The sequence below is a fragment of the Halteromyces radiatus genome (assembly GCF_025201355.1).
Source record: "Halteromyces radiatus strain CBS 162.75 chromosome Unknown BX664scaffold_3, whole genome shotgun sequence".
Classification (NCBI taxonomy): domain Eukaryota; kingdom Fungi; phylum Mucoromycota; class Mucoromycetes; order Mucorales; family Cunninghamellaceae; genus Halteromyces; species Halteromyces radiatus.
Window position 1 is genome coordinate 559,391 of NW_026251689.1, and position 12,351 is coordinate 571,741.

Below are 12,351 nucleotides of genomic sequence, written 5' to 3' on the forward strand. Positions count from 1 at the left end.
TCTTAGCTTGCCAGGGTTTGATCTTTCCGGCATAGGTAGTTAGGTAAAGAAAGCATTTGTTTATTGATGTTAAATAGAAATCATAAGCTAACTAGTTTAAAAATAAATCAAGCATCACCCTTATAAACAATTTCCATATTGTTACCATCAGGATCAAGAACAAAAGCACCATAATAGTTAGGACCATATAAAGTACGGATACCTGGTTTTCCATTACAAGTAGCTCCCAAAGTCAAAGCCTTTTCATAAAATTCATTTACTTGTTCTTTAGATTTGGCACCAAAGGCAAAATGAGCATAAGAAGGATGATCACGTTTATTAGGACAAAAACCAAACGAATTATTACTATACCCAACGTAGTAATTGGGGACTTCCAATGAAATATCTTCACCTAAAAGTTGTAACAAAGGAGTATAGAATGCTTTGCTTCTTTCCATGTCCTTGACATAGATACACAAATGATTTAAAACCATGATGGATGTTTTTGAAAGTGAAAAAGATTTGCCTACAAAAAAAAAAAGAAAAGAAAAGAAAGACAAGAAAGACACCATTTTATAAGTATGAGTTTAACACGAAACACGCAAAATCGCTGCGGTCTTTATGTCGTGAATACACCTCTAGGAAATGTGGGAAAACCTATCAACAAAAGAAACAAATGCAGAATCCGGATTAATGCAAATGGAGTTTATCCGCTCAAGTTAGAATCCATGTTTTTCTCTTTCCCTTTTTTTTTTTTTTTTTTTGTTAGAAACCGCTACATAATCCTTTCGCAATCTGACAACAGATTACATACTCCACTCTTTCTTAATATGAAGATTTTATTCATTAAATTAACACCCAATAAGAAGTGTGGTCAAAGTATATGCTTTTTTTACATAAAGTTTCTTGTCATTCATGATGGTAAAGGCGATATACAATACATGATGGTAGGTTGATACATACTATGTGATGATGATGATGATGATGATGATGATGAAATTATTTGGCTGTTGACAATACAAGTAATTTCTGAAAGAAAGAAAGAAAGATGATTAGAGAGATCACAACTTCCCAAAAAGATTTTAACACCCGTCTGTGACTGAAGCGTACCTAGAAATTTTATGGGCTGTTGTAGCTTTTTTTTTTTTGTTTTTGTTTTTTTTTTTTTTTTTTTTCTTTCTCCTCCATTCGCCACTATTACTACCAACGATATTTTATCATGTTTCGATCGATAATCGCTGCTCAATATAACACCATCCGTACGTTTGCTTCTCATAGTATTCAAGCGCCTAAAACCAAAATTGGTCTTGGCAACTTGGCTGATAATGCTGGTGCCGTTTCAGAAGTAAGTCTGACAAGTAAAGATATTGGAATATAAAAAGATTTTTCTTAATAATAAAAAAAATTTTCCTTTTCCCTTCATAAGCGTACTCGTGTAGGTCGTGGTCCAGGTTATGGTAAAGGAAAAACAGCTGGTCGTGGTCATAAAGGTCAAAAAGCTCGTTCTGGGAATGGTAAACCAGTTCCTTGGTTTGAAGGTGGTCAAATCCCTCTTGTGAAGCGATTACCCAAGCGTGGTTTCTACAATTTGTAAGATTTGTATTGATAGGAAATAGTTTATATCTATTTATACTGACTTTTGTTCTTCTGTTTTTTCTTTTTCTTTTTTTGGTTTCTTGTATAGACACGGCAAAGAATATCAAGAACTCAATTTGGATCGTCTTCAACATTGGATCAATACTGGACGTATTGATGCTACTCAACCTATCACTATGAAACATTTATTGGATAGTCGATGCATTCACAAAATTGAAGATGGTGTCAAGATTTTGAGTGTGGTAAGATAGAGTAAATATAAAGAGAGAACTGTAATAAACTAACAACCATGATTTATTTATGTATATAGGGTGCTGAAACATTTAATATTCCCATCACCATCGAAGTATCTCGTGCATCTCAAAAAGCTATTGAAGCTATTGAAAAAGCTGGAGGAAAGATCACAACTCGATACTATAATGCTTTAGGTTTACGTGCTGTTGTACATCCTGAAAAATTCAGTCAAATCCCCAAATTTGCTGCTCCGCTACGAAAGGAAGATATCAGTAAGTATAGGATCCAGAAAAAAAAAAAAAGAAAAAAAGAAAAGAAAAGAAAACTTTGGAACTGATCATCTTATTAACAATATTTAGAATACTATTCTGATATTAAGAACCGCGGTTACTTGGCTCAACAACAATCTTCCTCTTTAGAATAGATTCTTTTTTTTTTGTGTGTGTATTATATTTTTTATCATTTATCATCATGTCAATCCATCCATCCCATTAATAAAAGAACATTTGTTTATATATTAGTTTTATTTAATCAAATATTTTTTTTTATTAGTAAAAACTTCTTTGAAAGTAATATAATAAGACATTTTAGATGATAGATCCTGGTTGGTTGCACCATATACTTGTTTTTTTTAAAAGGAAATCATCTGTTTGTATCCTATTTTTTTTTTTTTTTTTTTTTTTAACTCGGTGGAAGTTGACTCGGTGGACCTTTTTTGACTGGTTGGAAACATTCAAATCCAGCTTAAAGTCTTATACAGTATAAAAAGATTGATTATACCTCTTTTTCCTTTTTCCCCACTTTTTTTTCCTTTTCTTATTTTCCTACATCAACACAACCATGCTTCGTTCTCTTCTTACCACTGCTGCTCGTCCTAACACTTTACGTTTAGCTCGTCCTGTTACTGCTCATACTATGGTAAGACTTCAAAAAAAAAATACTATGCCATTTGCTCATATCTAATTCATTTTATGCATCCCCCACCTTTCTATAGCGTCACTATGTTTTCCCTGCTGGTCAAAAAGAAGTAAGTATTGTTTAAAAATACTGATAAAATGAAACATAAAGATATGAAAACTTAGTTTACGCGTCTTTTTTACTTTTAGTTTTTGAATGAAGACCTCAAGACGGGTGACCCTGAAATGTATAATATCATTGAAAATGAAAAGAAACGTCAACGTGATAGTATTTGTTTGATTCCTTCTGAAGTAAGTGATATATATAAAAATTCATTTGATATATAACTTATCAAAACTCTTTTTTTTTTTATTTCTTTGTTCGTAGAACTTTACGTCCAAAGCGGTGATGGATGCTCTTGGTAGTGTGATGCAAAATAAGTACTCTGAAGGTTATGTGGGTGCCCGTTATTATGGTGGTAATGAATTCATTGATATGTCCGAACAACTTTGTCAAACCAGAGCTTTGGAGGCTTTTGGTCTTGACAATGAAAAATGGGGTGTCAATGTTCAACCTTTATCTGGTAAATTCGTCTTTTGAAACAATATATATATTAAAAAAAAAAAGGATGACTAGTAAAGAAAAAAAAAATAATATATATATATTGACATTTTTTTTTGTTTGTTTGTTTATTTGTTGTTAGGTGCTCCTGCCAATTTATATGTTTATGGTGCTGTTATGAAACCTCATGATCGTTTGATGGGACTTGATTTACCTCATGGTGGCCACTTATCTCATGGTTATCAACTTCCTAACAAGAAGATTTCTTATGTATCTTCCTACTATGAAACATTACCTTATCGTTTGGATGAAAAGACTGGTCGTATTGATTATGATGAATTGGAAAAGAACGCCCTCCTCTTCCGTCCAAAGGTCATCATTGCTGGTGCAAGTGCTTATGCTCGTAACATTGACTATGCTAGAATGAAAAAGGTGAAAAAAAAAAGAATAAGAGAAGGAATATATTTATATATCGACTTTTTTTTTACTGACTAAACAATTATATTGGTTCATTGTTCTTGATTTATTTAGATTAGTGACAAGGTAGGCGCCTATTTGATGGCTGATATTGCTCATATTTCTGGTAAGACAAGAGATAAAAAAAAAAAAAGAAAAAAAGATATACCAGTGGAAGTATAATGATAGTATCTAATAGACTTTTTTTTCTTACATATTCTTAGGTTTGATTGCTGCTGATGTATTACCTGGACCTTGGGAATATGCCGATATCGTCACCACTACCACTCACAAATCACTCCGTGGTCCTCGTGGTGCTATGATCTTCTACCGCAAAGGTCTTCGCAGTGTTGATAAGAAAGGAAAAGGTAAAATCATGAAAAGAAAAAGATTCATCATTGATCTTTTGAGGAAAAAAAAAAAAAAAAAGGAATCATAAAATGAGGGCCAACGAGTTTTATTATTTTTTTTTTTTTTTGCATATTTATAGAAACATACTATGATCTTGAAAACCCCATCAACCAATCTGTTTTTCCTGGTCATCAAGGCGGACCCCACAACCATACCATTGGCGCATTGGCAGTAGCACTTAAGCAAGCTCAATCCCCGCTTTTCAAAGAATACCAACAACAAGTCTTGAACAATAACAAAGCATTTGCTGATGCCTTTGTCAATCTCAAATATGATCTTGTATCTGGTGGCACCGACAATCATTTATTACTCGTCAATTTGAAACCCAAGGGTGTAGATGGTGCTCGTGTGGAACGTGTGTTGGAATTGGTGAACATTGCTGCTAACAAGAACACTGTGCCTGGTGATACCTCTGCTCTCCGTCCCAATGGTCTTCGTATCGGTACCCCTGCTATGACTAGTCGTGGATTCAAGGAACAAGATTTTGTCAAGGTTGCTAATTACATTGATCGTGCTGTCCAAATCGCTGTTGATATTCAATCCTCTACCTCCTCCAAACTATTGAAGGATTTCAAGGTCGCCTGCGAAGGAAACAAGGACATTGAAGCTCTCAAGACTGAAGTCGCTCAATTCTCTTCTCAGTTCCCCCTCCCTAGTGTAGCTGAATTCTAGTTGACTTTATCATCATTATTATTATTTAGAATCTTTTTAATCATACATCACATTTATCTATTTTATTTTATTTTATTAAGTAAAAAAACACTCGATACACAATACATACAAAAAAATATCATCATATATATTGTTCAAATTCCTCATTGAACAGTGAAGATTAGTCTTATCGAAAATGGAATAAAAGTTTGATCTTTCTTTTTTATTGATAAAGCAGAAGAGAATAGAATAAAAAAAAAACACTAATACTAATACTAAATATGCGTCTATCTATCCAATACCACCAGTTCGCTTTATATATCAACAATCAGACAGGAGATCATCCACTTTTGAATACAAAACAAGTCCAGTTGCCATAATTCAGTGATCCTATCAAAATATAGGCGTATATTTAGTCAAGACGGTTCGAATTTGATATCTGGATGTTTTTTTTTTATGTTGCTCGCTTTCTATTTTAAACCAGAGAGGTCTTTCCACAAAATGAATAGTCCAATACTCGTCTTTCCAGATTGTCATCACAAGGACCTATAAAAAAAAAAGAGAGATCGTCTGCAAATCAAATCAGTTTTCTACTATATTACGTAGACGCACGTATATATACAAAGAAGTTATCGACACAACAAACATGATTTTCCTAACTTACAATATATACCGAGTCAAACGTAAACCAAGTGAATCCATTCACTATATTGTATATCCATCTATCCAGTTTTCATTCTTCCGAGCGTCTGTTTAGTTGACTTTTATCGTAAACCTATCCTGTTGAGCCTTGCTACTTATCCACTTATTAGTTAGAGCGAGAAAGAGGGAGAGAAAGGAGAGAATGAAAAGTCAATAGCCGAGTTTTACCGCTTATATAGAAGTACATCATGAAAGTGAACGCAATCACTACTATAACCAAATATACACATCATAAATATGAATATATGTAGAAATAAAAATAAAAAGAAAAATAAGGAAAGAAAAGAAAGGAAAGGAAAGTAGAAAAAAAAAAAGAAAAATTGTGCCTTTTTCACAATTTCTCCTCTTTGGGCATTGAATCTCCGGATGACTGATCGTTCTCTTTTTTTTTTTTTTTTTTTTTTTTTATGCTCTTCAGGAATGAACTGTTATTGGTCAACATTTTATTGTAGTCTTTTCCACCAATATCACGCAACATCGTGTAACTAAAAGAAAGAAAAAAAAAAAGAGTTAACTTTTATTATAGTAACTTGAATAAGTTCGATCAACGCCTGACCAAAAGTTCAACTTTAAAATGAAAGCAGAGAGCACATCATTTCAGTACAAAATGATTACAGTCCGTAAAGTCCAAACAGTCTTTGTTTTGCGTTTTTCTTTTTTCTTTTTTTTCTTTTTTGATCTATTTTTACTCTAAGTTTTCAATCCGTTGTCTGATCATCAAAAGAAATGTCTTTATACCAAAAAGAAGGTCCTGTCGATATACCACATGAACAAGATAATTTATTTACTGGAATGACAAAATATGGGACAATATCAGATCTGAATAAAGGCGAGAGATCATCGTTGACTTGGACTGAGGAAGAAGAAAATACTGTTCGAAACAAGATTGATCATCAATTAATGGTCTTTATTATGTTGTTGATGTTTATCCTTAATCTTGATAGAACTAATCTATGTAAGAGAATGTCTTGAATATGATCATCTTCATTCTTTAAAAAAAAAAGTAGAATCATCAACATTTCAGGATTTAAAAAAAAAAAAAAAAAAAAAGGGTGTCTTATCTTATTCTTTTTTCTTTAGCCAATGCATTATCAGATAATATGGCGGCGGATCTCGGGTTTACCAATGATAGTGTCAATCTATCTATCTTGGTGTATTCCATAGTATTTACTTTATTTGCTCTCCCATCCAATTTTATTACCAAAAAGATAGGAGCTCATATATGGATTCCTGTAATGATGTCCTCTTGGGCTATTGTCACTTGGTGTCATGTCTTAATTCATGTAATCTATATTTTTTTTTTTATTTATTTATTTATAGTCACTCCTTATTCACTAATATTTTTTTTTATTTTGGTATATTATTGATAGGACTTTTTTGGGTTCATGATGGTACGGATTTTTATAGCTGTTACTGAAGCTGGTTTTATACCCGCTTGTTTAGTTTATTTAACTGAATTTTATAAAACAAAGGAACTAGCTACTCGATTGGCTTATCTTTGGGGTGCTCAGGCCTTAGCAAGCTGTTGTTCTGGTATCATCTCTTTTGGCGTATTTCGTTTGGATGGTTGGATAAGTCTTCAAGGTTGGAAATGGTTATTCTTGATAGATGGTGTTTTTACGCATCTGATTGGACTTGTTGCCTTGTAAGTGGAAAGCATTTGTCGTCTACACATGTCATCATTCATTTAATTATCCTCTCACCGTCTCATCATCCCATCATCATCCCATCATCATCCCATCATCATCCCATCATCATCCCATCATCATCCCATCATCATTCCATCATCATCCCATCATCATCCTCTTCATCCCATCATCATCCCATCATCATCCCATCATCATCCCATCATCATCCCATCATCATTCCATCATCATCCCATCATCATCCCATTATCATCCCATCATCATCCCATCATCATCCCATCATCATCCCATCATCATCCCATCATCATCCCATCATCATCCCATCATCATCCCATCATCATCCCATCACCCATCCACATATCACATATCATCCCATCATCCCATCATCCCATCATCCCATCATCCCATCATCCCATCATCCCATCATCCCATCATCCAATCATCCATCATCCATCATCCAATCATCCAATCATCCATCATCCAATCATCCATCATCCAATCATCCAATCATCCAATCATCCAATCATCCAATCATCATCCAATCATATCATCAATCATCCATCACCAATCATCCAATCATCCAATCATCCAATCATCCCATCATAATCCCATCTATCATATATCATCCATCCACCACAAACAAGATATTCAATCTTCTTTTATCCTGTATTAATAGCATGTACCTACCAGCATCACCAACACAGTCATCTCTCTTTTTAAAATCAACTAGATGGCTAACACAAAGGGAAAAGTACATTGCAAAGGCACGTGTTATTCGTGATGATGCGATAAAGGAGCATGATGATCACCCTTTGACGTGGCAAGATGTGAAATTGACACTTTCTGATTTGAATATGTATATGCATCTACTAATCACCTTCCTAGGGTAAATGAAAAAAAAAGATTAATCTTCTTTTCAAATTTTATTCATCTTTTCTTTTTTTTTTTTTTGTGATACTATAGACTGATGCCCAATGTACCAATCCATACATATTTACCAAGCTTAATTTGTTCATTTGGATTTCCTGTGACATGGGCTAATCTATTGGCAGCACCTGCAGTGATGATTGGCCTCTTTTTTTCAGTACAGATTGCCGCCAGCTCAGATCGACATGGTCAAGTGGCACTTCATGGTTTGATTGGTACGCTTTGGAGTTTGGTTGGATTTGTGATGATGCGCCTTTTACCTGAACAAGTAGATACCGTAAATGGAGGAAGATGGACATTTTATCTCATTGTATTGTTCACTGCTGCTACACCTTCTTGGCATGGTATGCAAATCGCTTGGATGTCAAGGTGAGAATAAAAAAAAAAAAAAAAAAAAAAGTGGAGGAAATAATAAACATCTTATTTCAATGTCAATTTCATGCAACTATAGTAACCTAGCACCGATCGGAAAACGAACTTTGGCACTTGGTGCTGTGATCAGTGCTGCAAATCTGAACGGTGTTCCTGGTTCGATGATATATCGTAAGTGAAAAAGAAATAAAAAAAAAACGAAGACTGATAATATATGAATATTGGATGATGTAATTCAATGATGATCTACGAATAGGATCAAATGATTCACCGTTATATCGTCATGGTAATATGATCTGTATTTATCTTCAAATCGCCACGACTTGTTTATGGCTCATTCAACGTACTCGTTATACCCTCAAAAACAAGTCTAGGGAACAAAAATGGAGTAAGATGACACACCAAGAAAAAGAAATATATATCAAAACGACAAGTGATGTAGGAAATAATCGATTGGATTATCGTTTCCATTTATAGCCGACTGCATCCTATGTTATTAAATAAATCCAGATCATAATAAACTGAATAGATAAAAAAAAAAGTATTTATTCATTTTTGAGATGAAATAGTCACGGACAAAAAGAAAGTATATCTAATGAGGGGAGTAAAACATACTTGAGAGAGGGAAACCAACAAATCAAGTAATATATAAAAACAGAAAAACGATATAGATAAAAAAAAAATAGAGTGAGGGGAGAGACTAATCAATAGAATATCAATAAACTATAAAATTCATTTGTCATCAGGGTTGGAAGTGCCATTTTCACCATCATTTTCCTTTTTGCTCTTGTCTTCAGTAACCGCATTATCGGTTTCAGTTGATCCATTGGCAGGTGCTTCATGAGTGCTACTTTGTGGAGAGGTTGAGTTCACCTTTTCGCTAGTTTCGTCCTTCACAATGGAGGTATCATTACTGTTGTTGTTGTTGTTGTTGTTGTTGTTGTTTTCGTTGTTATTGACCGTAGAAGAAGAATCATTGGTAGGTGCACGATCCAATACAGCTGTACAAAGTTGAGAGAGAATGCTTAACTTTCCATTTTCATCCGCATCAGCTCTGTTATCCGCAGTTTCTTGCTGTTGTTGTTGTTGTTGCTGTGTTTGTTGTGATTGTGTTTGTGGTTGTTGCTGTTGTTGCTGTTGTTGTTGTTGACCCTCCGCTTCATTGGCACCATTGGCATTAGCAGCAGCAGCTTGTTGTAACATAGTATTCATATTGTTCAAAATGTTGTATGGTAGGTATTGAGCACCATTTTGGAAGTTGGCGAAAGTTTCAAACTGAGCGGTGTTGCCATATGGTTGGTATGCAATGGGAGCATTACCGGCTCGGCTAACGGCGACACCTGAAGTGGCAGTGGAGTACATACCATTTGATAAGGCAGGGACAGACATGTTTGGTGTAGTGGCAGCAGAAGAATCAGTAGATGTATTAGCCCCTGTAAAATATTATACAGATATGAAAACATCAATATCAGTCATAATATAAAGGTATACTTTTACTTTCTCCTTTTCTTCAATACATACCTTGTTTTCTTTTCTTATAAGGACCACGCTTGATACCCTTCTTTCGTTCCTTGCGTACTGAGTTCACACATGTTTCAGTTAGTCCATACTTGACACAACGAGGACAAGGTCTTTGTTCATCACACTTTTTGCAGGCCTTTTGACAATTGACTAGATAAAGAAAAATAAAAAATAAAAAATAAAAAAAAAGAGTGAGAAATTAATCAAGCCCAAAAAAAGATACCCTAAAAATGTCGGTTGTGTCACAAGGTCTATTCTACTTTACCACAGGCGTTCTTGACTTGTTTTCTTTTTGTTTTTCCATGAGAATAATCTTGCGGAAGAGCACCATGAAAGCTACCAGTCATACCAGCAGGGTTGGGTAGATTAAGTTGTGAGTGGTCAGGTACTTGAGTTTGAGACGCGTTCATACCAGACGTATTGGGAGCTTGAGATTGAGGATAACCCGGAAAGTAAGCAGTATTGGCAAACATAACAGAAGATCTATAGAAAAAAAGAAAAAAAAAAAAACTTTTTTACATTAGTTCCACTCCATAGTCACGATATTCTATCCCCCATATTTTTTTTTCCCTTTACATACTTTTATTCCTCTCAAGTCAAAAAGAGAGAAGATAGTATGTATTTTTTTTTCCTTTTTTTTTTTTTTTTGTTCGTTTTCCTTACCACAAGATAAAAAAAACAGAGGAAGAAAAGAGTCACAACCAAAAGATGATGAGAAGAGAATAGGTCTTGAGTTCCTTGTTTCTTGATAGGAAATTTAAATAGTCAATGGCAAATAGTAAGAATTGAGGACCCCTTTTCAAATTCAAAGGTCAGAATCTAACTGTGAAGGCTTTCAAAGTACAAAAGAGTTTTGAGTATGAAATAGAGAAAGGATACCCACTTTCAAACGGAGGGTAAATTGTTCGGAGAAGGAAAAGAAAGAAGAAAGAAGGAAGAGAGAGATAAAATGAATAGGTTAGGAAAAAAAAAAAAAAAAAAGAGGGAAAAAAAAATTTTCTTATGTTTGGATTCTTTCGTCATCTTTGTGCAGTCCAATCACATTCCAGAAATTCACATTTATATTTCATATCCCGTCCATCTGTATCAACCAATCAAATGCTAGATCCAAATGTATAGTAAAAATACAATGGCTTTTTTTTATTCGATGTAAAAACTACTCTATTATTATTGAATAAAACGTGATAGAAATTCAGAAAGATTTTTCTGTGCTGCTATACTAGAAGGAACAAAGTGTCTATAAAGAATCAAAAAAAAAAAATAGAAACATATGAATATTAATATACACATCTCTCAATCATCATCCATCATCCATCTTACCCGCCAGAATGCTTGAATATAACAGGATCTTGATACAAGTTAGCCAATTCATTCATTTGTTCAGGTAATACTAGGGTATCTAAATCACCAATCATGTGCATAGACTAGCATAAAAGAATAAAAAAAAAAAATCATCTACTAATCTTCCATTCAATGAGTTTCTTACTGGAGTTCTAATCTTGATTGGTTGAGCAAATAGAGGTTTGAAAGCTTCTTGTTGTTTGGGAGGAAATCCTGCGACAATGATGACAAACTTCAACGAAGGATGTGGAAAATCAGGAGGAATCATATTAGGTAGAATAGTCCGATTTTCTAGCATGACTGAAAGACATGCTGATAAACAAGCGCCCTGAGAAAAGCCTAGAATACCATCAAAAGGACCCTAAGAGAAAAAAAAAATAGAAGAATTGAATATACATTTTTTTTTTATTAATATTACACACATCCAGATATTGTTTTTTTTTTTTTTCTCTTTAATGATTTTCACCTGATCAATCATCACTTGTTTTAGAAAAGATAAGGTTTCCATTGTTCCAACACAGGTGCCATCGGGTAAAAGTTTCTTGTAACGTAAAGGGTGCCACCAACCAAACGCCTTCACTTCTATATATGAAAAACTACCAAGTTTGAGGGTGAATATAAACCAAAAAGTTTCTTACCATCTGAAATAGTAATGTTTGAATCTTGTTCGCGTTTTGATACTGATGAATATTCTGGTGATAAGATAACGTGTGGTGCTGTAACATAAACTATATATATAAAAATGAGATACATCGCGATCCGAACTCTAGGGAATGCCAAGACTTTTATTCTTTTTTTTTTTTCCCTGATTTACCCAACTCGGCTTGCTTGTCAATGCTTGTCGCTAAAGTTGTCATCTTTTTACGAAAGTGAATACCATTTTGAGCTAAACCGTGAAGACATAATATACGTAACTTGCGCATAAGTGAGAAAAAAAATAAATAAATAGAAAAAAAAAAAGGGAAAAGAAAAGGAAGAAATACACTTCCTGTGTGAAAAGCACCAGAAGGTAAAAAAAGTCGGAATCCGAACTTGATAATACATATCAATGCCGTGA

At 34.0% G+C, this 12,351-nt stretch overlaps 6 protein-coding genes across 6 annotated transcripts; 3 read left to right on the top strand and 3 right to left on the bottom strand.

Annotated features, from left to right (window-relative positions):
- Positions 1–62: 62 nt before the first annotated feature.
- BX664DRAFT_327852 (glyoxalase/bleomycin resistance protein/dioxygenase) lies at positions 63–579 on the bottom strand. Its single transcript, XM_051544490.1, has one exon. It carries the CDS (start codon positions 471–473, stop codon positions 108–110), a length of 366 nt encoding a protein of 121 aa, XP_051401117.1. The 5' UTR covers positions 474–579; the 3' UTR covers positions 63–107.
- A 582-nt stretch (positions 580–1,161) lies between these two features.
- On the top strand, positions 1,162–2,326 carry BX664DRAFT_327854 (ribosomal protein L18e/L15P). Its single transcript, XM_051544491.1, has 5 exons — positions 1,162–1,324; positions 1,406–1,569; positions 1,664–1,817; positions 1,886–2,081; positions 2,169–2,326. Exons 1-5 carry the CDS (start codon positions 1,199–1,201, stop codon positions 2,231–2,233), a joined length of 705 nt encoding a protein of 234 aa, XP_051401118.1. The 5' UTR covers positions 1,162–1,198; the 3' UTR covers positions 2,234–2,326.
- Positions 2,327–2,631: 305 nt separating this feature from the next.
- On the top strand, positions 2,632–5,008 carry BX664DRAFT_327857 (serine hydroxymethyltransferase). Its single transcript, XM_051544492.1, has 8 exons — positions 2,632–2,727; positions 2,804–2,836; positions 2,916–3,017; positions 3,094–3,289; positions 3,410–3,699; positions 3,799–3,850; positions 3,948–4,091; positions 4,214–5,008. The coding sequence occupies exons 1-8, from the start codon at positions 2,650–2,652 to the stop codon at positions 4,804–4,806; spliced, it is 1,488 nt and encodes a 495-aa protein (XP_051401119.1). The 5' UTR covers positions 2,632–2,649; the 3' UTR covers positions 4,807–5,008.
- Positions 5,009–6,709: 1,701 nt separating this feature from the next.
- Positions 6,710–8,921, top strand: BX664DRAFT_371503 (major facilitator superfamily domain-containing protein; the record flags this gene model as incomplete). The annotated part of the gene is made up of 6 exons (XM_051548653.1): positions 6,710–6,751; positions 6,960–7,132; positions 7,810–8,019; positions 8,097–8,429; positions 8,512–8,603; positions 8,689–8,921. 6 exons carry the CDS (start codon positions 6,710–6,712, stop codon positions 8,907–8,909), a joined length of 1,071 nt encoding a protein of 356 aa, XP_051401120.1. The 3' UTR covers positions 8,910–8,921.
- Positions 8,922–8,954: 33 nt separating this feature from the next.
- BX664DRAFT_327861 (uncharacterized protein) lies at positions 8,955–10,902 on the bottom strand. The gene is made up of 4 exons (XM_051544493.1): positions 10,617–10,902; positions 10,219–10,436; positions 9,954–10,103; positions 8,955–9,865 (listed from the first exon to the last, which is right to left on the bottom strand). Exons 2-4 carry the CDS (start codon positions 10,424–10,426, stop codon positions 9,165–9,167), a joined length of 1,059 nt encoding a protein of 352 aa, XP_051401121.1. The 5' UTR covers positions 10,427–10,436; positions 10,617–10,902; the 3' UTR covers positions 8,955–9,164.
- A 122-nt stretch (positions 10,903–11,024) lies between these two features.
- BX664DRAFT_327866 (serine hydrolase FSH) lies at positions 11,025–12,336 on the bottom strand. The gene is made up of 6 exons (XM_051544494.1): positions 12,109–12,336; positions 11,933–12,022; positions 11,761–11,876; positions 11,440–11,655; positions 11,274–11,377; positions 11,025–11,190 (listed from the first exon to the last, which is right to left on the bottom strand). Exons 1-6 carry the CDS (start codon positions 12,215–12,217, stop codon positions 11,121–11,123), a joined length of 705 nt encoding a protein of 234 aa, XP_051401122.1. The 5' UTR covers positions 12,218–12,336; the 3' UTR covers positions 11,025–11,120.
- Positions 12,337–12,351: the final 15 nt, after the last annotated feature.

Coding starts and splice junctions, on each gene's coding strand:
- BX664DRAFT_327852 (XM_051544490.1), bottom strand. CDS start 473: ATGGTTTTAAATCATTTGTGTATCTATGTCAAGGACATGGAAAGAAGC.
- BX664DRAFT_327854 (XM_051544491.1), top strand. CDS start 1,199: ATGTTTCGATCGATAATCGCTGCTCAATATAACACCATCCGTACGTTT. Junction 1,818..1,885: donor GTGTCAAGATTTTGAGTGTG/GTAAGATAGAGT, acceptor TTATGTATATAG/GGTGCTGAAACATTTAATAT. Junction 2,082..2,168: donor GCTACGAAAGGAAGATATCA/GTAAGTATAGGA, acceptor AACAATATTTAG/AATACTATTCTGATATTAAG.
- BX664DRAFT_327857 (XM_051544492.1), top strand. CDS start 2,650: ATGCTTCGTTCTCTTCTTACCACTGCTGCTCGTCCTAACACTTTACGT. Junction 2,837..2,915: donor TCCCTGCTGGTCAAAAAGAA/GTAAGTATTGTT, acceptor TTTTACTTTTAG/TTTTTGAATGAAGACCTCAA. Junction 3,700..3,798: donor ACTATGCTAGAATGAAAAAG/GTGAAAAAAAAA, acceptor TGATTTATTTAG/ATTAGTGACAAGGTAGGCGC.
- BX664DRAFT_327861 (XM_051544493.1), bottom strand. CDS start 10,426: ATGTTTGCCAATACTGCTTACTTTCCGGGTTATCCTCAATCTCAAGCT. Junction 10,104..10,218: donor ACAAGTCAAGAACGCCTGTG/GTAAAGTAGAAT, acceptor TTCTTTATCTAG/TCAATTGTCAAAAGGCCTGC. Junction 9,866..9,953: donor TTATAAGAAAAGAAAACAAG/GTATGTATTGAA, acceptor AATATTTTACAG/GGGCTAATACATCTACTGAT.
- BX664DRAFT_327866 (XM_051544494.1), bottom strand. CDS start 12,217: ATGCGCAAGTTACGTATATTATGTCTTCACGGTTTAGCTCAAAATGGT. Junction 12,023..12,108: donor TGACAAGCAAGCCGAGTTGG/GTAAATCAGGGA, acceptor TTATATATATAG/TTTATGTTACAGCACCACAC. Junction 11,877..11,932: donor AAACATTACTATTTCAGATG/GTAAGAAACTTT, acceptor TTTCATATATAG/AAGTGAAGGCGTTTGGTTGG.